The 26,687-nt window shown below is 39.7% G+C and overlaps 4 protein-coding genes across 4 annotated transcripts; 2 read left to right on the forward strand and 2 right to left on the reverse strand.

The window, feature by feature from the left end:
• LOC136245905 (anaphase-promoting complex subunit 7-like) lies at window positions 1-22,075 on the reverse strand (the record flags this gene model as incomplete). The annotated part of the gene is given in 10 exon segments (XM_066037359.1): window positions 1-182; window positions 15,527-15,561; window positions 15,687-15,739; window positions 16,780-16,914; window positions 17,625-17,657; window positions 17,708-17,790; window positions 18,017-18,106; window positions 19,577-19,642; window positions 21,712-21,828; window positions 21,882-22,075. Coding segments are annotated over 10 exon segments (881 nt in total), but the record flags the coding sequence as incomplete, so codon positions are not given.
• Window positions 12,796-15,059, forward strand: LOC136245906 (integrase/recombinase xerD homolog). The gene is made up of 3 exons (XM_066037360.1): window positions 12,796-13,337; window positions 13,389-14,385; window positions 14,716-15,059. Exons 1-3 carry the CDS (start codon window positions 13,334-13,336, stop codon window positions 14,717-14,719), a joined length of 1,005 nt encoding a protein of 334 aa, XP_065893432.1. The 5' UTR covers window positions 12,796-13,333; the 3' UTR covers window positions 14,720-15,059.
• LOC136245907 (uncharacterized) lies at window positions 22,048-23,906 on the forward strand. Its single transcript, XM_066037362.1, has one exon. The coding sequence runs from the start codon at window positions 22,088-22,090 to the stop codon at window positions 23,033-23,035; it is 948 nt and encodes a 315-aa protein (XP_065893434.1). The 5' UTR covers window positions 22,048-22,087; the 3' UTR covers window positions 23,036-23,906.
• LOC136245904 (N-alpha-acetyltransferase 35, NatC auxiliary subunit-like) lies at window positions 23,086-25,763 on the reverse strand. Its single transcript, XM_066037358.1, has 2 exons — window positions 25,613-25,763; window positions 23,086-25,560 (listed from the first exon to the last, which is right to left on the reverse strand). The coding sequence occupies exon 2, from the start codon at window positions 25,533-25,535 to the stop codon at window positions 23,229-23,231; it is 2,307 nt and encodes a 768-aa protein (XP_065893430.1). The 5' UTR covers window positions 25,536-25,560; window positions 25,613-25,763; the 3' UTR covers window positions 23,086-23,228.
• Window positions 25,764-26,687: the final 924 nt, after the last annotated feature.

Raw genomic sequence — 26,687 nt, forward strand, 5'->3', positions numbered from 1 at the left:
TTTTCCAGTGATGGTATTGCCTTAGAGGAAGACAGTATTTGAGCATACAGGTCCATATGTCTCAACACAAAAGGATCAGCAGCTCTTGAAATGGAGAACAATTCTGTGGCCTGCGCCTCTCGACCAAGCTTCCACATACAACGAGCCAAAGTACACTTCATGTCCGGTGTAGTTGAATAAGGCTGTACAGAATAGATACGTATTTAGATAGATCAATACACACATATACATAATTACTAACAAACATGTTTACACATTAAAAATAGTTAGAATCTGATAACATTTAGTGTGATAAAAATACTACCTCACTAGAAGCTGCTACTGTCAACAACTTAGTTTATTTTATTCACGCTACTACCAGAGAGCATTTTCTACTGCATAAGCTACTATTACTACTGTACAAGTTATGGTGCTAGACAGTTGGAATAGCAATTTGTACAGCAACTATATGGCAAATAAATTACAGGCACTTACTAAAAATAGGGCTACAAAGAAAAGATTAGGCTAGTGTGTTTGCCATGAACTGAAAATGTCATGCATAAGGTACAGACAGTGTTTCCCCTATATTGCTCCATTTGAAGACTTTTTATGTAGCATGCACTTTTACCCAGTGTACTTCAATGCATTCATATAGCATGACTTTGAAAGATGGGTGTTTTCCCACAGCCAATCACATATGTGAGGTTAAAAAATTTTCTCAGCTAAAAATATTTAATACCAAAACCCACAATTACATCATACAGGTGGATCTATAAAAGCTAAAAACACTTCAAAGCTTCAGATCATTGGTAGAGTCCATTGTCCAATGGTACGTTAAACAGAATTTTTGACAAGGAGCCTTAAAAACTAGTAAGGACCTTGTAACGATAAATACAATTTAAAACTGGCCTGATGTGTTGGCACAACTAAGCACAACTAGACCATTCTTTCTTAGACTTTACTTCTCCCAGTTGTATCATAGACATTATACTCTACGTACCCGGGATTGCATACCGCCAGTTTTCAAAGGAACGATCCTCGTTGTACTCATTAACACTTCTCCTTTGTAGTGTACCGCGCAAGTGTTGTACTAGGCAGCATGGTACTGGAGGTCAACAGCATCATATCTGCTACCCTCTACAGTTCCAATGGCTAGAGAACAGATCCTGATTGGCTAAGTGTCAAAGCCAGGAAATCGGCACGAGCTGAGTGATCAAACAGTGGTTTCCACTTCGTGTTGTTGGAAGGTGTTAGGGGATTTCAGCTCTTGTTAAATGGCTAAATATATCACTTACTATGACGATGTTGGTTGAGTGGACACAGACAATGGTTTAAGATTGGTATGATGATTGTAGCTTGGTTTTTTGAGTCATTATTTGATGAAATATGGTGGCAAGTTTGAGGCTTGTAAAGTCACTTTCACGATGCTTATGCTGTACGTATTTCAAGCGTTTTCCTGGTAATCCAGTCTATTGAGAAGTGTTCTAGTGAATCCTTTTACTGCCTACTAAGCGCTGAAGAGGTAAAATCTTTCGTATTACTAAAATCGCCAGGAGGTGGCCAGTTTTACGGGAAACTTTTACGATTACTAACAGAAGACCGTACATTGAGGATTGACATGTTGGTAAGTGTTAACAAAGTCGGTACGCAATCCCAGGTACGTAGTATATAATATCTATGGTTGCATTATACAGTGACAAGGGCATGTTCATTGCTTCAAATGTATGTCTTTTCTTGTTCTATATCATAAGCCACTTAGGAAGTCTGCATAATTATAAACATACATAGACCATGTGTGTATATATGTGTGTGTGTGTGTGTGCGTGCGTGCGTGCGTGCGTACGTGTGTGTGTGTGTATGTATGTATGTACCTAAATTTGGTCAGGAGCCATGAGGCTACAGACACTTAAGACTAGCCAATGTTTACTATATCTCATGCTCAGTTCTTGATCTTCAAACTCATAGAGTGGTTTGGTAAGACTTCCCACAACTGAACATGTTAACTCAAAACCACAAATAATTACAATAGCTGCAGCTATAAAAACAACAGTGAATCCGTAGTTTACAGAGGACAATTGTACTTAGCACGAATCATGTAGAATTTTTAGAAAAGGCATTTAGTATTGAATAAGTAGTAAGGACCTTTGATTAAACTGACGTTATGCACGTTGCTGACCCTATAGACAGTGAATTAAGTTTAGATATATAAAAGAAAGTTCACTGTGTGTTCTGTGCTGAGTGAAAGCTCTGTTTAGGTACCGTTTAGCAAAATTTATTTTTTGAGGGGGGGAGGGAATTTTCCCCATCCAAAATTTCGAGGGAAATTTTCGCTTCTCAGATAATGTCATTTTGATGGGGAAATTTTCATGGATAGATGCCAATCTCTGAAAGTTTTTCTCCTCAAAAAAAAAATCGGTATTGAACTTTTGAGTACATGTACAGTACTTCCAACACAAATTATACAGCGTTGTATATGTATGTACATACGTGTATGAACGAGGCAGCACAGCCAAGTGGCTAGAACATCAGCCTGCTTTATTAGAGTATCTTGATCTCCCTGATTATCTTGAATGAGTCATGCTAAGGAACGTGGTTTGACATGTCTAGTTTTCTACAGCAAAACCATAGCTAATTACAGTTAAATCATTAAGGGGAGTGATCATGGAGTACACAGATCATTAAGTGCAAAGCATGTGCTCTGGTTATTTAGGGGTGTGGTCAGATCAGTGATTGTTTTATACAAGCACAGCTACATGTATCTACTCCACCTAGAGTGGCTAAATGGTCTACAAATTAATAGCACGCAATTGATTCCTATAAAATGTGCCTCTTATTCTTCTAACAAAGCTGATTGGTTTGCTATTCAAATTACAGCAAAAATGTAACTTCACCACTTAATAAAAATAGCTGTAACCGTGAGGTACGCAGCAAACAATGGAGACAGCAGACCATCCTTGATTTCTAAACAATAAAAAGTCAGTGATTGTTGTCACAACGATTATTTAGCCTTGCACAAGAGTCAGCACCTCAAATAATTTCATGCCTTCTAAATACGCTCCTAGGTATGGAAGAAGACGACCATTTAATTGAAGATAAAAGGAATGGTAAAGCACAGAAGGCAGACATTTGTTGGAACTACAAAAGGCACATCCCACTGGTGAGTATGTTATTGTAGCGTAAAATGGTGGCCATGTGCCGCTTCGTTTGGCCTTAGCCTTGCAACTGTGGTCAGGCAGGCAAGCAGACAAAATTTTGAGTTGTGGCGATTTTTTTAAAATCAATATCCGGACGCCTGTGTTTTCTTGTTTTTAAGGCTGCACTGGATGTTGAATGGAGTAAGACTATTCCGCAAAGGTGATTTTGGCTGCGTATGATATTTCCATGATGGTTTTTAGATGCTGCTTTTTTACTGGCATGCATCATTTTAGGGGTAACCTTACAAAACAGTATGACCATACTGTTTGATATGTACACACACAGGATCAAACAATTTCAACTTTCTTGCGATTTGTATTAAACATTACTTTTTAAAAAGCTCATAACATCTTATTTATTTATTTAAACTTTATGGTAGAGAACTACCAAGGGTCTGCTGGTAACTTGTACCAGCAGCCTAACAAGACTTACGTACATACATACACTATAATTAAACTGATTAGTTAGCTACAAAAATCAGGAATCTTGTGGGATAGTCAGTTAGCTACTGGAAGAATCCATTGGAATGAGCTGATGAAACTGAGATAGGACAAAAGTTGAATTTATAACTTGGCCATGAAGTTTCTTGTTCACAAAAATTTTGTTGCTTCAAATTTTGATGACTGCGATCAATACTGTTTTGAATTAATGACCACTTTTCTTTTAGAAGGAAGAGACTCAACAAGCCTGTCAGCTCAAGACATGTCTGGTTTTATTCTAATGTTTTTTTAGTAGAGATCTTACTTTTAACAACAGCGCTGATACATCAATGGATCGGTTGAGTTTGACAAGTAGTGGACGAGATTCCTTCAATTGCTCATGGTATTTTCCAAGTCTCACAAGGGCACGGATGGATAAGGAGTAATACTGTTTTCTCCTTTAGTGATGATGGATGTGACTTTGTCTAGATCATGATTGAGTCGTTCATTCTTTGGAGTCCCTTTGCTGCATTTATCTATACCAAAGACAACTATGTTAAACTTACGATCATCTTGCATCTTGTCATCTGGGGTAGCTGGCTTCTTAAAAGTAGGGGCTATGTACTTGTGTTGACAGGTAGAGTCAGAAGAATGAATTGGATTTGAAGTTGACAGAAACTGTGCATCTTTGGGAGTCCGATTAGGAGGAGGTTGTGGGTTAACTGTTGTGCTGGTCTCAATTGTTTTAGATTCTAGGCTGGAAATTTTTACAGTTAAAGATTCTAAAAGGTGTTTCAGTGTGTTGATCTCACTTCTTTGATGTGTCAGCATGCAGTAACAGCATCGCAAAGGTTTGTTTGACTCACTTACAATATCAAATAGTTCAGAAGTTAATCCACTACACTTTCTATGAATTCAGGCATTACATTGTCCTCAAAGAACACAGCCTCTTCTCCTTCACTGGTTGATGAGTATTCTACAGTTGGTGTGTCACATACTTGGCATATGTCCTCAGATATGGCTTCTTCACTTCTATCCTTCTGCTTCTTACTGCAGCCAGGTGGAGTAAAGTCAGCAGGCCTCTTCCTCTACCTAGTACCTTGGAGATCCAAACTTATTAGTAGACATTGTAGTTATGGCTTGAAAATAGTCAAATAATTGAAATTCTAAATAGTGTCCACCAAAACCAGCAAAATCTAACTGAAGGACTCTGTATAGTGGTGATAAGACTTGTCTTGTCCTGTAACACGAAAACAACAATGAACTGAGGCACCCTTGCTTGGTATCAGGTTAAGAACATGACTGTCCAAAATGAAGAAGACTAATCCCACAATCGATTTAAAAAAAGAAGCTATTTATCCATTGTCTAAGAGTGCTATTCTTTGAAAGTGCTTTGTTGTCATTACTAACATTACATTATAGCTGCAATAAGCTACTCAGTTGCTGGACAGTGTATATAGTTGGTGGACGTACACATGTTTATTCAGTTGAGTAAAATGATAACTATATGCAATATGAAATCAATTGCAAAATTGTTCAGCTAACTGCAACATTATACATAGTTTTGCTTTAAAAAGTCACTTTATCACAACAAATGTGACTGGCACTCTAGCAAGAAAGGTTGATGGCTTGGCTTACTCTACTCTTCATTGTTATCCTTACTATAGTCAGTAAGGTAACATCATTTCACTGTTCTAACCAACAACTACCAGCTAGTGGTGATGATGACCTCCAACAAGTCACTACCCTACAATACTGCCAGGTTGATAACTGCACTATCAAGAGGATCGATCGATATTGTCTACACTACTAATATAGCCTCACTGTTACTATCCCATGGATGGCTGCACTTCTATAGTGATTGCTAAAGATGATAATGAGTATCACCAACTGCCAGGAGTTGAATTTGGATTAGTATCCATACATACACCATAACAAGAGGGTTAATAATTGCCATAATTTGGATGTTCGAAGAGTCACACATGTTATTTGGAAAATTTTTGCTGTTATACAACACAGCTGAGCTGTGCTACAGCGTTGGTATCATAGCTGTAGTAGTAATGGAATACCAAATAGCTATCAACTCACACGCAGTCTGTTATGTTACTACTATTGCCAGGCTACTAGCACAGCTTAGCATTGAGGTGCTCGGTACATGCATGTTGCATCAATTTGCATATATCGTGTAATGTAGTGACAAGCTAAGAGTGATATAGTCAGAAGATAAAAATACATCATTTACATCATTACATCACAGCAGCCTCTTTTGCATAAGATCAGTCTTGTCATGGGAGCAGTAGTTGTGTTATCATCTGTCCTCCATTCAATTCATGTCGCGATTATAATCAGTAGCGAAGGTTTCAGTATAATTACTGGCAGCCTTTTCCTCACACAACAGGTGTGTCGTCATTGCAATCTTCCTGTGCTCAAAGAATAGGCGTCGCCTGTACATAAAGAGTCTTTCAAAAGACTAAATTGGACTGTGAACTACTACAAACTAATAATGTATAACATATCAAAATATTATTATACATGGTTATACAGATCAAGTGTGGATGGCACGACAGACGTGTATGTAATATACAGGAACAAAAGTAATGTGATTTCATGCATTCGTAGTGATACATAACTTGGACGGAAAGCTTGAATATCCTTGCGTTGTTCGAGTGGTCCAAAATATGTGCATGTAACATACACACGTTAGTTTACATCGTCATGGCTTTACTTGAAACATTTTCCACTGGTATGCACAAGTAAATAAGACTACACCTTGGTGGATTAAACATGCTGAGCCAACTCTCAACTCGGTAGCCATTGTACACATAAGCTATGGCCACAAAGTTAAATGCCAGTAGTTTATCTATTCAGTATAGTTATTGCACATTGCATTGGGTTCTTCTATAATTTTGAAACTACTCAATGTATGCAATAGGCTTGAAACTTTGGCAGTACAATCCCTACTTGGCATTATTTACTGCACCAGTTTGTTAACTTTTTGTTAGAACACAGCTATGAAATACACGTGTGGCTGTGACTGCTGTATTAGAGTATCTTGATCTACTACACATTCCTAATATTGAGCAGCTGTTGTCGTACTACACGTGTAGTTGTAGTCTCGTGACTCTTAAGTTATCATCAATTGTCGTCACATTATAATTAGCATCATCATGACTGAGCTAGCTACCCGTCACAAGAAATGATAACTATGATTAGCAGTTATAAGTTACAGTGAGTGGTTGTGCTTCTAAGGGTAAGAAGTACTGCTATAGCCTTGATTACAACAAAACCTGAGGAACTCACACAACGGAATCTTGTAGTTTTATCGCCATATGGTTTCTTTAGTATATGGAACCGTGTAATGACAAAGAGAACTTATGAGCTGTAGGGTAGTTGGCGACCTGTGGAATATAGGTCATGGACACACAGAAGGACTCAGCAAGCATGGCTACATAGTTTTTAACACTGGATAACTTTTGCTGTACATGGGTGAAACAATAATATTATGAAGAATATGAACGAAATGGCTAATTTCAGGTTTGTCTGAAATTCACATACTTTTCATTTGATACATACTAGTGGACCAATACCCATTGCAAAGAACCACCAGAGGGTTGATTTTAGGTGTGCATTCTATTAGGATTTTTTGCAAAAACATGGACGATCCCTATTATAAACCCACCATCGTGGTTCATGATAAACTGCTATTGTGCATGTTCATAACTGACTTTAACCCTCTAACCATCAGGTTTTCTGGCAGAACATAGTATGGACTGAAAATGGGCTGTATTAGCCAACCTGAATGGATATTACCTTAGTAACTACATGTCAAAATGCTCCCTATGGACTAGGGCTGAGCGATACTACCGTTTTAGCGATATATCGCGATATTTTGAAAGTATCGATATCGCGATATTTTGTTATTAACTATCGTGATATCATGCCTGTATATTACTGTCATTAAAAATCCATTTGTTGTGCAGTACTTAACTAAGAATCCTTGTAAATGATAAAGTTCACCCATCTGGTTTCCCCTGCAGAGAGGTGTGAACACCATAACAACCTCAAAGCATGTGTTACAATAACTATTACTGTAAACAAGGATGATAGTGGCTAGTTTGCTATCACCTATAAGGACTTCCTGCAGGAATGCTGAGCAATATGCTATGTGGCACCAGCTATGATTGACTTATTTGTAAGTATCGTGAACTATTCGGTATCGTGAATAGTGACTTTAGTATCGATCGTGATACTAAAATGGGAGTATCACTCAGCCCTACTATGGACTAAGGAACTTGATCGAGGTGTTTTTGTTTACACAGCAAAAACCACAAGATTAAACAATATAATCATAAAAATATTAAAATCAACTGTAAACATGATCCTACTTATCTCTATCAAACTAGCTGAGAGTATACAATACTACTTCTCATACCATTCTAAGGTGATAACTTATGGAGTGATTCTAGTTTCCTCAAGTCTTCCACTGTCATGCCCAATGTGCATAGGTAAAGAAACGCATGGTCTGAGAATGGAGGTGAATTGCCATGTCTTGAGAAAGTAACTTGTATCTGTCTTCAATGCTACAGATCGTCTTCTTCAATTCCTTCTTAATGACACGATTAACAAAAAAGGAACTAACAAACTAGTCTTCTTTCGTGACAAGACATTTTGTATTATTGTGTAACTCTCGCACAATAATCCGTGAGGGATCCGTTTACCCCAGTAACTGGGATCCTGTGGGTGTGAGGACTTTAGAGTAAGCGCATTGCATTATTAAATGCACAAACAAGGTGCAACAAAGTTGAAAATTGTATTCAGCACATAAAGTGCGTATTAGATCGATCCACCATATGGTGGTTTAGAGGGTTATAGTACATTACATTGGTAAATTATATCAAGTTTGTCGGTTAGAAGCAGGTTAAAAGAGCTAACTTCAAGGGAAATCTCTTTATTTGCTTACTTAACCCTTTATTATCGAATGGCTAATATATTGCCATAACGAGTGCCCTTTATAAACAGAGCCATAACTCCTTTTTCCTAGGGGCTACGAAGCTGAAATTGCTACCAAACTGCTCAGAAGGACCGGGCGTTTTTAATGAAGTTTACCGTTCGGCGATAGGAAGAAGTATGGGCAAGTTATGGCACTTGGCAATATAAAATAGCGTATACAAAACAATAATACCTGTTTAAAACTCCATGTTCGCCTTCTCCCTGCTACTAGGAGGCTTTAGTTGGAGTTACTCCATTCCCCACGTGATAAGAATTCTAAAAATAAATAGTGTGATGTCATCGCGTTGATTAGTAAGATGGCGGCGCCCATCTTTCAATGCCATGGCGATACGGAGAAGATACGCTTTCTTCGCTTCATAGCGCGTGAGTTGTGTGTGTGATCTGTAAGTATTCTAGCTGTGTTGGTAGAAGAGAGAGTTGGCTATCAAACGGTATATAGCTTGATGGGTTAATTAATGGGTGGGGTCCACTCGTATCGCCCACATTTCACACAAGCCATAAAAGTTTTCACACTTGCGGTTTTATAAAAAAAACTTCGGTAATAAAGGGTTAAGAGGAAGAAGTTGTACTTATTTGGATGTAAAATATAGTGTTGAACTTTCAATTGTGGGTTTGAGTTTTTACTTAATTCTACTTGCACAAGTAAGAAATCGCATTTGATCACTATAAGTGCAGCTGGTGTGGTTGTCGTGCTATAAAATTGTAGTTCAGGGGTGTGGTCATCGTGCTCAATTCTCACAAGTCTAGCTAGATCATAAGGGGCATGGTCGTCATGCTGTTTACAGTGACAACCTATCATATAGCTACAGGTACTGCAGGCATGTGTATTTTCTGGCGTTTGAATGAAATGAATTAGACAGAAAATAAGCTCCCACGTTAATACGTCATGGTTGTGTCATGCGTAGCACGTGATGCTTGGTATAAAAGTGTGTTGTGAAATATTATAATTCATTCTAGGCCACAAAAGTGTTACAGGTTGGCTTGTCTTATTTGACTGCGTTCGAGGATGGATGACGACAAATTCGAAAAGCTAATGAATGAAATGCGGGAGATCCAAAAAGCTCAGCGACAGGCTGACGACAAGCTCTCGAGCTCCTTAAAGGAGCTCAGGAAAGAAGTGAACACGGCGCAGGAAAAGACGGCCAAGGATCTCTCCCAGAAGATAACTAAGTCGGGATATACATTCCAGAAGAAAGGCCATGAACACCAGTTTACGTTCAATTCCGGGATGCAAGAATCCATCTCATCGGCCCGCAGCGAGCTGGAGAAGTTGGCAGCCGACCCATCAGATAAGGATGCCCTGGCCAAAGTCGACGCCTGTCTGGATGAAGGTGCGAAGGCCTTGCATAAAAGGCAGAAACACATCATGATAGCCGACAGTTCTGATTGGGGTGCCGTCCGACATTATGAAGCCGATCCTTTAGCCGACGACTCCGATGATGAAAAGAAAATTAAAAGGGCGAAGAAGGAGTCAAAGAAGGAATCGGAGACGACTGGAGTTACGTACAGAAAGCGGCGTGGTGGTGGCCATATTAATGGGGGATACAGGAGGAGACGCCAGCAATCCTTTATGGACCAACCAGGACCTGGTTACAGGAGGGATGTGTACCAGCCACCACCGCTAATGGCCACGGGGGGGCCCCCATATCAATACAGAGCTCCAGTTGGGCAGTACCAGAGTATGCAGTACCGCAACCAACCTAAGCTAGGACCATGCTATGGCTGTGGAGGATATGGCCACCTGGTTGCCAGTTGCAAAGCGAAAGACCGCTTGTATCCTCTGTACCAGCCTGTCGTGAGCAGTGCTGCTGATGTGTCTGAGTTTGTAGGTCAAAGTTCTTGTGGTACATGTGTTGATAGTCCAGTTGTTGGGCAAGTTAAGTACAATGAGTGTGTTGATGGCCTGGTTACTGAACCAGCTAAATACAAAGAGTTCATTGATGGTCTGGCTTCCAGGCCAACTAATAACATAAAGTGTGTTATTATCAAAGGGTGTGTTGATAATCTGGCTGCTGGGCCAGCTAAATGCCAAGAGTTGGATGTTGAGCCAATGGTTAGGCCCCTTGTAATTGATGCTAAAAGCGTCCATAAGTCTGAGGGTTTACATGAGATTCCTGATGTGCACCAGGTCAATTATCATGGCATGTCTGGTGGTGAAGCATGTCCTGACATAACTCAGAAATTCTGGGAAGCAGAGTCCAGTGGACTACAGCAAATAACCGATGTCCAAGGACTCCTTAAAAAGAATATGGAGTTCTGGGAGAATGTGCTGGATGCCCCTCCCCCAGTTTTAGATTGTATAAGAAATGGGTATCGCCTGCCTCTTAAGTTTATCCCCCCTACACACTTCCAACATAATCACAAATCTGCCACAAGCCACAGTGATTTTGTATCTGAAGCAATTGAAAATCTGGTTAACAATAGATGTGCAGCACAAGTGGAGGGCAGACCATATATATGTAGCCCTCTTTCAGTTGTGTCAAACTCATCAGGCAAGCTTCGTCTGGTCCTTAATCTAAAATACCTAAACCAGTATTTGCATGTATTGAGTTTTAAGTACGAAGACCTAAGAACAGCCGCCCTGATGTTTGAGCCGGGCGAATATATGTTTAAGTTTGATTTAAAGTCTGGCTATCATCATATTGATATACATCCTGAGTATCAAAAATATTTGGGTTTTCATTGGGAAACCAATGGTGAAACAAACTATTTTGTGTTTAAAGTCCTTCCATTTGGACTTGCAACTGCATGTTACCTATTTACCAAGTTGATGAGACCTTTGGTAAGGCATTGGCGTGGTAGAGGATTGAAGGCTATTGTGTACTTGGATGATGGAATTGTAGCTGTAAAAAGCAAGGAGAACGCCTTAATAGAAAGTGCCCAAGTTAAGCTGGACCTGGGAAATGCGGGATTCATTGTAAATAATGAGAAATGTGAATGGGAGCCTAAGTGCAACATGGAATGGCTGGGATTCCTAATCGACTTATCAATGGGTGAATTTTCTGTCCCTGCGGGTAAACTTGATATGCTTAAGTCAAAGCTGCTGGCAGTGAACGAGGCCCAGTTGGTCGTAGCAAGAAAACTAGCAAGTCTGATAGGCACAATAATTTCAATGTCCTTAGCCCTTGGCCCAGTTACCCGCCTAATGACCCGTAGCTTGTATTCTGTGCTTAATGACCGCACTTCATGGTGCCAAAAGTTAGCATTGTCATTGGAAGCTTTGGACGAAGTCCAATTTTGGTTAGATAACATATCTCAATTTAACGGTAGAAACATATGGCCCACACCATCTGCAGTGAGGGTGGTATACTCAGATGCTAGTAGTACTGGCTATGGGGGATATGTAGTGGAGCATGGTAACAAGGTGGCCAACGGTGAGTGGTCACCCAGTGAGGTAGTGCAAAGTTCTACGTGGAGGGAACTGAAAGCTGTTAGAATGGTATTAGAATCATTTCAGTCAAAATTAAAGAATGAGCGTGTGCGTTGGTTCACAGACAACCAGAACGTGGTGAGGATTGTCCAGTATGGAAGTAAAAAGCCATCCTTGCAGGCAGAGGCCTTAGGAATTTTTTCTACATGTGCTAGTAATAACATACGAATTGAGCCAGAGTGGATTCCTAGAGAACAAAATGAATTGGCAGACTACTATAGCCGCATTGTCGATTACGACGACTGGATGTTGAACCCTTCTGTTTTTAGCTGGTTGGATTCTTTGTGGGGCCCCCACTCTGTTGATCGTTTTGCTAACCCATCTAATGCCCAATTTGAGCGGTTCAATTCAAGGTATTGGGCGCCTGGATCAGAGGCTGTCGATGCCTTTACATGTTCCTGGACGGATGAGAATAATTGGTGGTGTCCCCCTGTTTATTTGATTCCAAGGGTTATTCGGCATGCCCAAGCTACGCACTGTAAAGGAACCCTAATAGTCCCCCAGTGGATATCTTCCCCCTTTTGGCCACTATTGTTTGCAGATGGTATAAATCCAATAAAATCAGTTGTGGGGATAGCTGAGCTTCCTAATAGTGAAGCCCTCTTTCTGTCAGGTCCAACAGGTCAAAATCTGTTTAAGGGTTTACCTAATACTCCAGTTTTAGCAGTGAGGCTAGATTTTACAACGTAGCACAGCCACAGATATAATCATCCAAAAAATAAAAAAATAAACAAATTATTAATTAATTAATTTAAAAATATATATATATATATAAAATGAAAGCGTGTTGTTTAAGGAGATGTTGCTAAAGTTTTGGCAATTTTTTGCCTTTAGCCAATAGTTGCAGCCTCCAGTGCTTTGAATATGGTGGCAGCCTACAATGCTTAGAGCTTATGTTGAGCAATACAGCCTACAGTGCTATTGATTAGTGCCTACAGTGCTAATAAGAATGACAGCAGCCTACAGTGCTATTGATTAGTGCCTACAGTGCTAATATGAACGACAACAGCCTACAGTGCTAATATAAAGAATGTACAGTCTGCAGGCTAATACAGATAACTTCTGCCTACAGTGCTAATGTGAATGATCATTTGTGCAGCCTATATAGTTCTATCAATAACCAGAGGTATATGTATATATTATGTGTGTTATAGAAGGATGTTCCGAATGGGCAACTGCCACAGCTTTTTAGTACCCAGTACCCTGGTGTATGACATGATGCGGCTGCACCTCAATTGATTGATGACCCAAACTCATCCCACGTGCATGTGACATGTTCTCTTTGTTCTAGGTGATATGCATGGGTATATGGTATCTAGAAACTATATACGGCTGCTTAATATTATAACACACAGGTATTCTACTAGAAGGAAGCTGGAAGCTACTAGATGAGCTAGAAGATTCTGGGCTAAAGGAATTGGCAAAGAAGTTACCTAACACAGTCCTCCATAGTCGTGCTAATAGCACTGTTAAGAAATACTTGGGCGCATTCAGGAGGTGGAAGACATGGGCAACCTCTCATAAGTTGGTGCCTTTGCCAGCTAAACCTCATGAAGTAGCCTTATACCTTCAGCATCTGGGGGAAAAGACCAGGTCAAAGTCAGCAGCTGAAGAAGCCTGTAATGCCCTCTCATGGGCCCATGCAAGTGCAGGATTGGCTTCACCATCTTCTAACCTATTCGTGAAGACTGTGCTGGAAGGGCTTCAGCGGTCATATGCTAAACCAGTAGTGAAGAAGGAACCGCTAACAGTGGATATGCTGGAGAGGGTCGTTGATGATGCAGAGAAGTCAGGAGCACTGTCTGATCTACGCTTAGCTACTGCCTGCCTTCTGGGATTTGCAGGTTTTCTTCGGTTTGATGAGCTCATAAGGCTGAGACCATGCGAAATTAAGTTTTCTGAAGAAATGCTAGCAATTAAGATTCTAGGGAGTAAGACAGACCAGCTGCGTCAAGGAGACGAGGTTGTCATATCAAGAACTGGAAGCCGGACATGCCCTGTAGCTATGCTCGAGCGTTATATGGCTAGGACAGCCACACCCCATGAGGACCAGCGTTTCCTCTTCAGGCCAATACAAAAAACCAAGCATTGTGAAGAGTTGCGAGACACAGGAAAGATAAGTTACACTTGTCTGCGAGACCTTTTTCGGAAGAAGCTGTCTAGCCTGGGGTATAATGTCAAGGACTTTGGTCTCCACAGTTTGAGGGCTGGTGGTGCTACAGCAGCGGCCAATGCTAAGGTGCCCGATAGGCTCTTCAAAAGACATGGGCGATGGCGTTCAGAATCAGCAAAGGATGGTTATGTGAAGGATAACATTGAGGGTAGGCTACAAGTCTCTCAAAGTTTGGGACTGTATCTTAATATAGCTATAAACGCCTTCTTTGTGCCCTCTAGAGTCAATAATTATTATAGCCAACCTTCTGTGGTGGCACAATCCAAAGAGTTGTATAATGGGTGTATGGTATGGTATGTTGTGGGAGGTGTATTTTCTGGCGTTAGAATGAAATGAATTAGACAGAAAATAAGCTCCCACGTTAATACGTCATGGTTGTGTCATGCGTAGCACGTGATGCTTGGTATAAAAGTGTGTTGTGAAATATTATAATTCATTCTAGGCCACAAAAGTGTTACAGGTTGGGCCCACCCACCCTCCCTTCTGGTTTTCCTTGACTCAGATGTTAGATAACTGATCGTAGGAGAAGGAGACTCATAATTTGGACTTTATACTGGCACACACACTGTGGAGTGGAGCATTTTGGGTTTTTTCCTACATGGCAAAAAAAAAAAAAAAAAAAAAAAAGAAAGTGAGCCTGTAGGTTTTTTCCCTGAGTTGTTCTGGGCTGGTCAGCTCAAAATTTTTTTGTTCAGTTTATTATAATTTTGCTAGCCCCCACTCCACAAAACATACAGATTTTGCAATGTAGCTATATAATTCAAGTTTGATCAGTTTTGTAGTGTCTCTTATTGTATGCTGTTCTAGAGTCAATAATTATTATAGCCAACCTTCTGTGGTGGCACAATCCAAAGAGTTGTATAGTGGGTGTATGGTATGGTATGTTGTGGGAGCTAATACTGCTGACAATAGCACAAGCACTTCAAATAGTTTCATGGCTTCTTAATACACTCCTCATGTAAAGTGTCTATATAAAAATTAACACCTCAATATGGTAACTTTTGTTGCATGCAGCATAATTGAAGATAAAAGGAAATGCAGGGCGAGCATACACTTGTCAGAACCCCAAGACAATCATACTGTATGTATGCACTGCATAATATAGTACACATAGAGTACACACGTAAGCACTTATGCAAAACTGCAAATGTCATACTTACTAAACCGTATCTGTAGTTTATATACTACTCTTCGGGTGCTTATGAGCCCCCAACATCACATAACACTAAACACACACACAGACACACAGACACACAGACACACAGACACACCACACCACACATGTGGCACATACAGATACACAAACACATACATACTCACTGGCTTTGACAATCTGCCATAAGCTTTAACAGCACCTGAGTACACATAACATAGCATTAAACAAATGAGATACACTGACTTCCCATACAATACAGCAATAAAGCACACACACATACACACACACACGTACACACACAAAGCAATATAACATAACACACACCTTCATAGTCATGCATCATCTCAGCATAAGTCCCATTCATCCAAGCCGACATACTATGGTAAAACATACAATGGTGGGTAAACACATTCATATATACTGAACACAGATTAATAAATGTACAGTGTTATTATACAAACACACACACATGTACATATACACAGCACGTACTGATAGTGGGTTTTAGTAGCGAGGAATTAATTTTGAAAGTGTTTAGGGTCATTCGCTAAACTTTAATTCACAAGAGTTTTGGCACTGTATAATAACGTTAATGCATATTTAGTCTAAGATCACAGTTTCATCACTAAGCACTCCGTAAATATACGTTTGCCCAGCTAAAGCCAGGAATGCAGCTATGCACGGTTATGCGGGACAAAGCAAGAAGTGCAGATAGGGAAAGGTGCACGTGATCCGAACTAATTGAGCCTGCAGGCCTGCTAGCAAGGGTCAAGTTCTTTAGTAAATCTCCCAGCCCATTCAGAGTATAGGTTAATGATGGATACTACCTGGGATGCGAAGGACAGCAGACAAAGCGGCGTGTACGACACTATGCAGCATGAATCGCTTTGTTTTCACTCTACTAGTTGAAACAAAACTGGTTTGTGCTTGTTACAAGTGTTACCACATTGGATTTTTGCGTGAATATTAATTAAAAGTGAGATTAAAATTTTAGCGTTGCCATTCAATCGCTAAATTTTCTGCTGCTAACTTTTAAATTTCACAGGAAATTTCAGACGCTACAATAACCCGTTATATGGTACATTGCATAGTGTACTACATACAGTAAATATCCTCAGCCAAAATGATTACAATAGAAATTTATGCTCTATTATTGTTGCTCCTATATAGGTACATCAAGGTTCTACATTGTCTCTCTCTCTCTCTCTCTCTCTCTCTCTCTCACACACACACACACACACACACACACACACACACACACACACACACACACACACACACACACACACACACACACACACACACACACACACACACACACACACACACACACACACACACACACACACACACACACACACACACACACACACACACACACACACACACACACACACACACTACACACTCTACTAACCCATCACTATCAAAAAAGGCACTATTATCATCTGCAGACAGTTGAGTATTAGCCTTACAAATCATTGCCACTTCTGGAGGGGTCATCCCTAGTGACATAAGACCAGCCATCGCCTCGGCAGCATAAGGCATGGAACTACATGGGAGAGGAGCACAGGTAACCACAGTGGAACCTGATTATGCGAATACTTAAAAATGAGAACAACTGCATAATTTGGACACATGGTAATGGTCTTGAAAAAGACAAAAAGTTATCTGGAAAATCAAGACACCTAGACGATCTGGACAGTCCCAAAGTGTCCAATATACACACATACACAGTACCAGGAGCTTATACCAGCAATCTGGAATTTGCATTAAAGATACTAAAAGTTTGCTGTCACAGACCAGGCCAAGCATGAATACTTTCCAGCATGGAAATGGAAATACAAAGAGTCATTTCAGTCATCATCTTTAATGATAAGCTTGTGGTCTACACACTTCAATGGTAAGAAGGTATAAGCGAATGAAAAGTCTCTGACACCACTCAGTTGTGTACAGTGGAGCCTCGGTTATTGAACTCTAATGATCTCTAGCAAAATAATAAAAGTACTTAGATGATTCTAATACTGAAACTCATTCATTTACGTATATATAAAGCTCCACTCTAATAAAACATTCACTCAAGTTATTCATACACTCTAATTCAAGCCATTTTCAATTAATAACACATGGACTCTCTACTTTACTTCTTTTCATTATTATTTCATATACCAAACTATACATGTAGCATTTTAGCAACAAACAATTTCATGCAACACCATTGATAAGCGATTACTAACTCAATCATTTCTGTTGTTTACATACCAAAGGACTTTCTTGTAGCACATCTGAGCATGTCTGTGTGAGAGGGAATGAATGATGTACAGCTTTCTTGGAAACAAGCTCACCTGTCTCTGTGGAAGTGTTGGTACAACTTCCCTAGTGCCATGAACATCTTGGGAGTGACATCTGCAACCTCTATGGATGATAGCTGGAGAAAAAAAGAAATTAAATACAAGAAAATGTGTACACACACTCACACATGTATACACATAACACATGCGCACACACGCGCACGCACGCACACACACACACTAAACAACACATACTGTACACTACACATGTACACTTTTCACATTTACAAATATCATTACATATACATAAGTGCCACACTACCCTGCAATCACTAAGACAACTCAATATACACTATCACTTACAAAGTCCAGTGCCTCCTGGTACGCATGAAGAAAATCAAAACACTTGTAAATACGCCAGTTGACTTCAGCCAGAGATGGACACTTGGCAGCCTAAAAGATAACATAAACAAATATACTGACAAAACACTACATACTTAGTTGTGTTGTCATCTTTTGTCATTGTGTGGAGCTGCTCTGGGCAGCAAGACTATGTATCAGCAAGTAAGGCAAAGAATTTATCAAAAAATACAGCATCATTTCAGTACATGAACCAGACATGGGGCCAAGTACATTTGAAAGTACTTAAGTAAAGTACAAGTACTTTTGAGTTTTTGAAGTATAAGTACAAGCAAGAGTACATAATAATAGAAGAGGTACCCTACTCTATTATTATGTACTCTTGGTACAAGTACTCCAACTGAAATCACGAGAGTACTTAAGTAAAGTATAAGTACATACTGAAAGTACTTGGATAAAGTACAAGTACAGTACATTTTCCTATAGCAACAGCCGCGCATAATAACTTAAGCTCGAAGTACAAACATGCAAGGTACAGTTGTTATATTCACAGAACTATTACACTGCATAGTACAATCATTTTTAAGTCTACCACACTCGGATTTAATTCTTTTCCTGCAATGTTAAATAACCACTTAATTGGGGTAAATAATACAAGCACTATTTTGCCACAATGGAAAGGATGGTGTCTAACGTAGAAGAATACTATGCACTATAAATGATAATTTCTTACCACCAAGTCAACAAACCACTCATTACAGTAGTTGCATTTAGTCTTACAGTCTCCTTTAGATAAAACTTCAGGAATTGCAAAACATTTCTTGACAGCAGGTAGTTTCAGGTTTTTGTCAACCATTCTCTCCAACTCCCAATTTAAACAACAGCACTGCTTTTATTATATAAATCAGAATTCCAATTAAACAGCTGCTTGTGGCTACATGATACTTAGTAAGGTTGTACAAAGTACCAAGAGGTTGAAAACTACAACTTCATAAATTTATTTTCATTGACGTCCACTGTGTACAAACTACAATGCTTGCAGTACTTACAAGTACTCAAGTACATGGCAAAAATACTTGAGTATAAGCACAAGTACATTGCGGTAATTAAGAAAGTATTTAAGTAAAGTACAAGTACTTTCAAACTTGTACTTAAGTGTACTTAAGTACAAGTACTCATGTACTTGGCCCCATGTCTCGTATCTCCTATAAACACTATGGCAATAATTTTTCAGAGATATATCACAATTAGTAGTACACAGTAAATTAGTGTTCCACCTTAATTTTCCCTCCATATTTACAAAATAAATGTGATTGAGGTGTTCTGCTCCCTTAATGGATTTCATAGAGTACTAATAATGGTATGTAGATAAGAGTCTTGAAATTTTGGGGGAAACATTAGCAGTACACATTATTTTCTAGCAACATCTCTCCATTATAAGGTAAAAACTGGTTGAATAATATTGGAGACTTACAAACTGACCAGTGAGAGGCCTTATAATGCATACAGTGACCTGGGACTTAGTGTACACAATGACAAAATGTACATATATAGTATGATTACCAGGTGAGGTGTTCTCTGGGTCTGCAGTAATCCCCGATAAATCTTCACATACTCTTTGTAGTACCACTACATGACAGACATTATAGAAACATAATGTAATACAAATTCACTCAAATACAACTTCGTCATCTCCCATTGCATACTCTTGTGAGCAAAACAAGTGCCACACCCTTTGTTTTAATCACTCGCACTCTTCATGTGTTTGAGCAGTACCATGTGTACATGTACAATTCTGTGTTACCATGATGTATATAGCAGACATGGGGCCAAGTACATTTAAAAGTACTTAAGTAAAGTACAAGTACTTTTGAATTTTCCAAGTACAAGTACAAGTACTCCAGCAGCAATCAAGAGAGTACTTAAGTAAAGTACAAGTACATTTTGCTGTAGTAAAATATATGCTGTATTCAGTGTATTGTAGTATGTAAGTGCGCCTAGGGGGTTGGTTTTTGTCAACCATTTTCTCTCTTAAACTCTTAAAATTCACTGACTTGAATAGCAGCATTGTTTTTGTTTGCCAGAATGCTATGACATCATTAATCTTGGCAACATGGTACATAGTAAGGATGGGGAAGGCAGTAGAAGAATCGCAAAAAGTTGCAAACTGCACCTTCACCCACTGTGTACAAACTACGTACAATGTTTGCAGTACTTACAAGTACTTACAAGTACTTTTAAGTACTCAAGTACATACAAGTACTTAGCAAAGTACTTGAGTATAAGTACAAGTACATTGGGGAAATCAGGAGCTCATCGAGTCCGTAGGACGAGGGAGCATGTAACTCCGCATACTCACAACGTAAACAGCAAAATTCAAACATGGCGGACATTTCTTAACATAGTATATTCCTTATATAGTAAAAGTTGCATCGTAGGGTAAAGAATTATGTAATAATCATGCCACAAATATGCAGCGCCTGGATTAATTCGTGAAAGAAAGAGATGGCAAGGAAGGAAACGTCGAGGAAAGGGCTTAACTAACAGAGTGAAATAGTGACAAGATGTTTTGGAGACTGCTAGGAAACATTCTTGCTTACCGCGTAATGTAAGTAGGCCGGCTATCAGTCAACGGCAGCAGCACAGAGTATCTGCAGTAAATACTGAAAGAATCGAGTTTCATTGCTCACTGCTGGAGCAAGAAGACTACAGTATTGTGCCAGTAGTAATGGGTTTAGCGAGCATGCGCGGTATGTGTTTATCCTTATACGGTTACTGTTTAAATTACTATTAATAAACTGCGACGCCATGTTTGAATTTTGCCGTTTACGGAGTTACATGCTCCCTCGTCCTACGGACTTGATGAGCTCCTGGGGAAATCAAGAAGGTATTTAAGTAAAGTACAAGTACTTTCAAATCTGTACTTAAGTGTACTTAAGTACAAGTACTCATGTACTTGGCCCCATGTCTGGTATATAGGAGTCCATACATGTTACTGTGTACATGCAAACATGTAGTACACACACCAAATGCATGTACTCAGACAGAAGGCTAAAGCATTCCATGACAATTTCACACCTTTTCTATTATATATTAGCCCAACAAGGGTAAACATTTAAACTGACAAAACATGGGTACTAAAGTATCTGTGCCGGGCTGGGTTCAGGCTACATGCAGTATTCCATGCTACTGATCACTGGCTTCACATGGATTTTCACATTGCACATTCCCACAGTATTGAGTAGTCTGGCGTGGCCACCCCTTCAATTAGAAATTAAGGCTCTGGTCTGTCTAGCATCATGTACTTGCGCAGATGGAATGCACGATAACCACATAACAACATATTCCTTTGCTTCCATTGTCATCGATAATGTCTTTCCTGTCAGCAAAAGTAATGCCTTTTTTATTGTATACCTTCACATAGCACCGCCATTACAAAATGCGAGAAAATTTTGTACGAAACATGCATTAATTTACAACCAAGCAACCTGATTGGTTGCACCAGATTCTTGTAATCTAGCACAAGTATGTGATGCTAGACAGACCAGACCTTCAATTTCTAATCGAAGAGGTGCCAGACTGAGTATTAAGATAGCCAAGTTGGTGAACAGCAACTCAAATTTTCCACGTTTTAATAACAGGAAGAAGCAGCACAGAATTGTGATACACCCTGTGATTCAAAAACTAAATTAACTCACCACAGCACGGCGGTACTCTTGCGTATCAACTAAACTGTCAGCGAGAACAACCAACGCCTTCAGCTTGTATTCCACAGTACTAGTCGCACTGCATTCTGTTGCTAACAGCACTTCAGCCTACGGAGTATAAATAAAAACACAAATCATTCAAAATTGTGGGCGGCTCCTACCACAATTCTCGCACTGCCCATCATCCCGCACTCCTCTAGCTGACACAGCGCAGCCAACATCAGCTCAGCACTTGATTTCTGCGTCATCTTTTATTTTTGTCCGATATTTCACCTTCGACTTCACTCCGCGCTAAAACTGGTGTACCGTTCACACGTGATGCACAAACTTACTGACGAAACGTTTTGATTGTGGGTTTGATTAATGTATGGCAAGTCAATCAGAGGGTCCAAGTAACGTATTCCCGGTGAAATATCTGAAGGCTAAGAGCAAGTACAGCTACAAGGCCACGCGTATAGTGAGCTTGGGGACAACTGACAATGTAATAGGCCAATTAAGTGAGCAGGCAATACTGGTGGAGTTTGACAGAACTAAGCCACATTCAGAGAGGTCAAACAAAGGAGAGTGTTATGGTAAGTGTGTTGTTGAGAAGGAAAGTGTACCAGAAAAGGCAAGGGAATTTGACAAAGTGATCTCAAAGTATGATGACACACGTGGAGTTGTGGACAAGACGAGGGAAGAGACTTCTGTAGTAAGTTCTCTGAGTGACAATGGTTCAGTAAATGAGTGTGCGTCACTGCAAGCCAAGGACAACACAGGTAGTATTACTTTTGAATCACAATCTTTTGATGTCACTAACTTGACAGCTTACATGCAGCATCTAAAGAACTGTGTACAGCTTAGCCTTGAAGAAGCATTTTATCTCAACCATCGCATTCACTGTTTACAAGTCTTTTTAACCAACAAAGACCAATTATTAGCTACAGAAAACCTTTGGAAAGAATGTTGTAAAAGGGACAATAACTTTATCCACAAGTATGTAGTTTATGAACACTATCGTAAAAAAGGTTGGGTTCCTAAACCAGGCACAAAGTTTGGCGTCCATTTTTTACTTTACAAAGATGGACCGGCATATTACCATTCAAGTTATGGTGTGGTGGTACGTTCTGCTGTTCCGCAATCTGAACTAACCTGGCAATTTATGATTTCACTTGTGAGAGTAATGGAGTCTGTTAGAAAGGGAACAATTGTTTGCGACGTCACCACTTCAACAAAGATGACAACTGAAGAATTACTTTGTCCATCATGTGTTCATAATTTTGTTGTCAAGGAAACTCTTGTGAATCGGTGGGTACCCAAACAGGACAGAGAATAACTGGGGTGAAAAAATCATGTAAGAAGCTAACCATTTCTGTTGCAATAATAAAACAATCATCCCATTAACCACTGCTTTTAATTCTAACGTTTTGTACACAATATGACATTAAAAATGTATTTAAATAATTAACACCAAGTGCTCTATTATACCCTAATAATACATGTTCAAATGTGTACAAAAAGTATAGTATCTATTTAATTCTAATGATCGGGAAATGTCTGTGTGCAGAGAAGTCAAATTCTGCGGGTAGCTTGGAACTCTTTTTGTGCCCTTGAGCTGCCAACTTTGTAATCACCATGTTGGTCTTTGCTACCGTCAAAAGTTGTGAAAGTTCTCCAGACACACTTCCCTGAGACTCAGCTGTGCTTTTTACACTGTCATACTCTTTTCCTGCAGCTGTGAACATCATTTCACCATTCATGTTTGCAATGGCATCACCACAAAGTTTGTGGTATGTTCCATAAGGGATCAACTGTGGTGTAACAAGCGGAGAAAAGGCTATGAAACGTTTTACAAAGCTTCGGTGAGGGGAGAACCACTCAAATATTGGAAATCGTAACTTATCCACCATCCGTAGTGCATCCAACTCATGAACTAACCCCAAACAAAGCAATCTCTCTATTAACACTATATGCTGTTCTTTGTCGAGTTCTTTTACCGGAGCCATTGCAGCTTTAGCCTTCACTTTCCCTTTCTTCTTCCCCTTGTTCAGCAGGTTGTTCTCAATTGAATGAAAATGCTTAGCGGACTTCACACAAGTATGTCTCCAACCCAACAGATACTCAATATACCAAAAGATGTAATGGTACTCAAATGGGCTGTAGAGGTTTAGTTCAAAACCAATTTGTAAATACTCCATCATGACTTGCACAAGAAAGTTTAGTACCCAGCAACCAAAAGCAGAGACGTTCAGCCGCTGGCTATTAGGATTAGCCTTCTCTTCCATATCATGGAGCATTTTGTCCATGTGGTCTGCATCAATTTGAAGGTCAGCGAATAGCTCGAGGGTTTGTGTCATCCGTTGCCGATGAGTCGACCTGTGGTAACCATACACATTTAACCAGTCCAAAATCACTGGAGCTGTCTTGTTGATAAATTCCTCTACTGCTTCCCGTGCTTGTGCATTCTCAGAAACAGAGGTCTTTGGATTAAGGCAGGCAGGATTTGAGAACAACCGTAGGTCTTCCTTGATAAGTGGCTTCAATGAAATATGGCTAAAAAACTTCCCTTTGTAATTCAATGCAAGGTACACAAAATATGACCGTGGTAAAATACTTGGGCAGTTCTCTACATGATCTGAGAAACTTCGAGATGTAGATAAAATATCTTGTAGCGTCTTTTTGTGGGCAAAAGAGAGCACGTTTCGCAGGTTCTCCAATGCTTCTTGGAAATATTCAATACTGGCTTTTCTACTAACTGGATCAGGATTTCTTGGTGAAGGGGGTAACAGGTGCTGATTAACACATGGGTAAAACCCCATGTCAATCGGATTATCTGTATCAAATTCTTTACCAATAGGTTGAGTTTCAATAATCGACTGCAGCAAAGTCAAACACTGCAACAACTTTGCATTGGCTTTCTCCAAATCGGGCAATGTCCGCTTATCTAGTAACAAAAGTGAATGATAAAACCCACGTAAAAATTTTATCCTATCAAGAAGAGCTTTAGTTGGCTCAATTTCTGCATTCTTTTCCTTGCTTTCACTACCATTCAGTGACTGGTTGAACTGCTTAATAAAATGTTGTAGCTTTTCTTCAGATTCTTTCAGAGCAGCTAGGACTGACTGTTCTGTAATACTAGCCCCAACATGACCAAATCCAAAATTTATAGTTTGTTGGTCATCTTCTGAGTACACTTTGCTGCAGTAGATAACTCTCCGTATTTGCTGTGTTAGCTTCATAAAGCACAGAGAGATAGCTCGGAGGTGCAATTCCTCAACTTTGGTTGGCTCAAGCAAATAGAAACAAGTATAAACAGTTTGAGCCAAAGTGTTACCACCAAGCCACGATGTAATTTGACATAAAATTTCATCATATATTCCGATGATTTCAGACGTTGAGTGTCCGGAAACCTTCAGCTGTCCTGTTTGAATCAGGGCATTTAAACACACTGGATGATGGTTGGGCTTAAACCATTGGTAATTCGCGTCCATTTTGGGGTCCATTAGTTCTACTGCAGTCATGGCATCCAACAAGCGAAAGTTGGGCATTTGCACCAACTCTCCTAGTGACAATTGCGAGGCCAAACCTGTGAATTCCTCTGTAATGTCCACCCACTCTGTGTCTAGATGACAAAGACGATTGACAAAAGGCTCGCCAGCGTTTTTTCGTCTGCCCGAGGGAATCCATTTCGAGTCTAGTTCGACTTCACTCGCACTGGAATCAGTTAGAGCACCGCCTCCCATCTCTTCTTCATCCCCATCCATTGCCAATTCTTGTAGCCTCTCGTCCAAGCATACTTCTCGCATAAATCGCTCATCAGTACAACTTTCAGCCATTGCACGTGAAGGTCAAGGGCTTTATCTAGAATATAATAGTAGGTGCGCGCTAACTGGGAATACTGTCGTGTGCTCACCTCAAGAATTAAATCTTAAAGAGAAAGCCCCTTCCTGCTATTTCATGCTGGAGATTGCTAGCTAAAAGTCATGGATCCCAACTTGGCCAGCTTGGAGATTGAAATGCTCACGGATCTCTACACCAGGTTTATTTATATTTAAAAAATACGGACACTGGTGTGGCCGCGAAGGATCTGTGTACGTCACAGAAACGGAAATCCGATTACACCTTTTCATCCGCACTTGTATGGTATGGGGATTACCCTGTGTACTTCTAGGCTTTCTTCTAGGCTTTCTTTTAAGTCCGTCCTGTCACTTCCATCCAGGTATACATGTATTGCAGTTTTGTAGCATGCATGTGTACACATTGAGCCGAGCCCTGAGAAAACAGTTAAATAGAAAAAAATGGATTTTTTTTCTAGAGAAATAGAATTTCTGCCAACTAGATAATTAGAAGTGATGAAAAAGGTGTGTCTAGACAGACATGCAGATTGGCTTCATTACAGGTTTGGGAAAAGGTCTTGACACACTGCATTTTTAATGATTTCTCCATAGGAAATGTATGGTGAAAACTTTGATTGGTCATAAATAATCTGTTAGACATTTGAATGAGAATATAGTAAATAAGCCGGTTAAGCAGCACTAAGTCTCAAGAACATGTGTGATTCCATCCATGAGTTGATTGCTCCACTCAACGTGTATGTATTATAGTCCCCATTTACAATGATTATGCTTATTTTATTGTTCCTGGCTTATTTTGAAACAACTAACCCAGTTTTGAAATATGATGTGCTCCTCAATAAATTCAGTTAGCTGAAACATGTTTACAAAACAAATAGCAGCCCATGCATAATGATAAAACTGTTAGGAATAGTTTTCTCAAATACCACCTACATGAAGGACCCCCTTGTTAAGGATTTACTCTTCTGGAAAGGTGTTTGGTTTTATGTCATAGTAGTAAAGGTGTCTCTGCGTCATATACCAATGCCATTTTCATTTGATCATACCCACATAGTGGGATACATGTACAAGGTCTAAAGGTTGTAAAAAAATAATTTCACACCAGCTTGCATGCATTCAACGTCACGCAGCAAA

The sequence above is a fragment of the Dysidea avara genome, chromosome 15, assembly GCF_963678975.1.
Source record: "Dysidea avara chromosome 15, odDysAvar1.4, whole genome shotgun sequence".
In the NCBI taxonomy this organism is placed as follows: Eukaryota; Metazoa; Porifera; class Demospongiae; order Dictyoceratida; family Dysideidae; genus Dysidea; species Dysidea avara.

Coding starts and splice junctions, on each gene's coding strand:
- LOC136245907 (XM_066037362.1), top strand. CDS start 22,088: ATGGCAAGTCAATCAGAGGGTCCAAGTAACGTATTCCCGGTGAAATAT.
- LOC136245904 (XM_066037358.1), bottom strand. CDS start 25,535: ATGGCTGAAAGTTGTACTGATGAGCGATTTATGCGAGAAGTATGCTTG.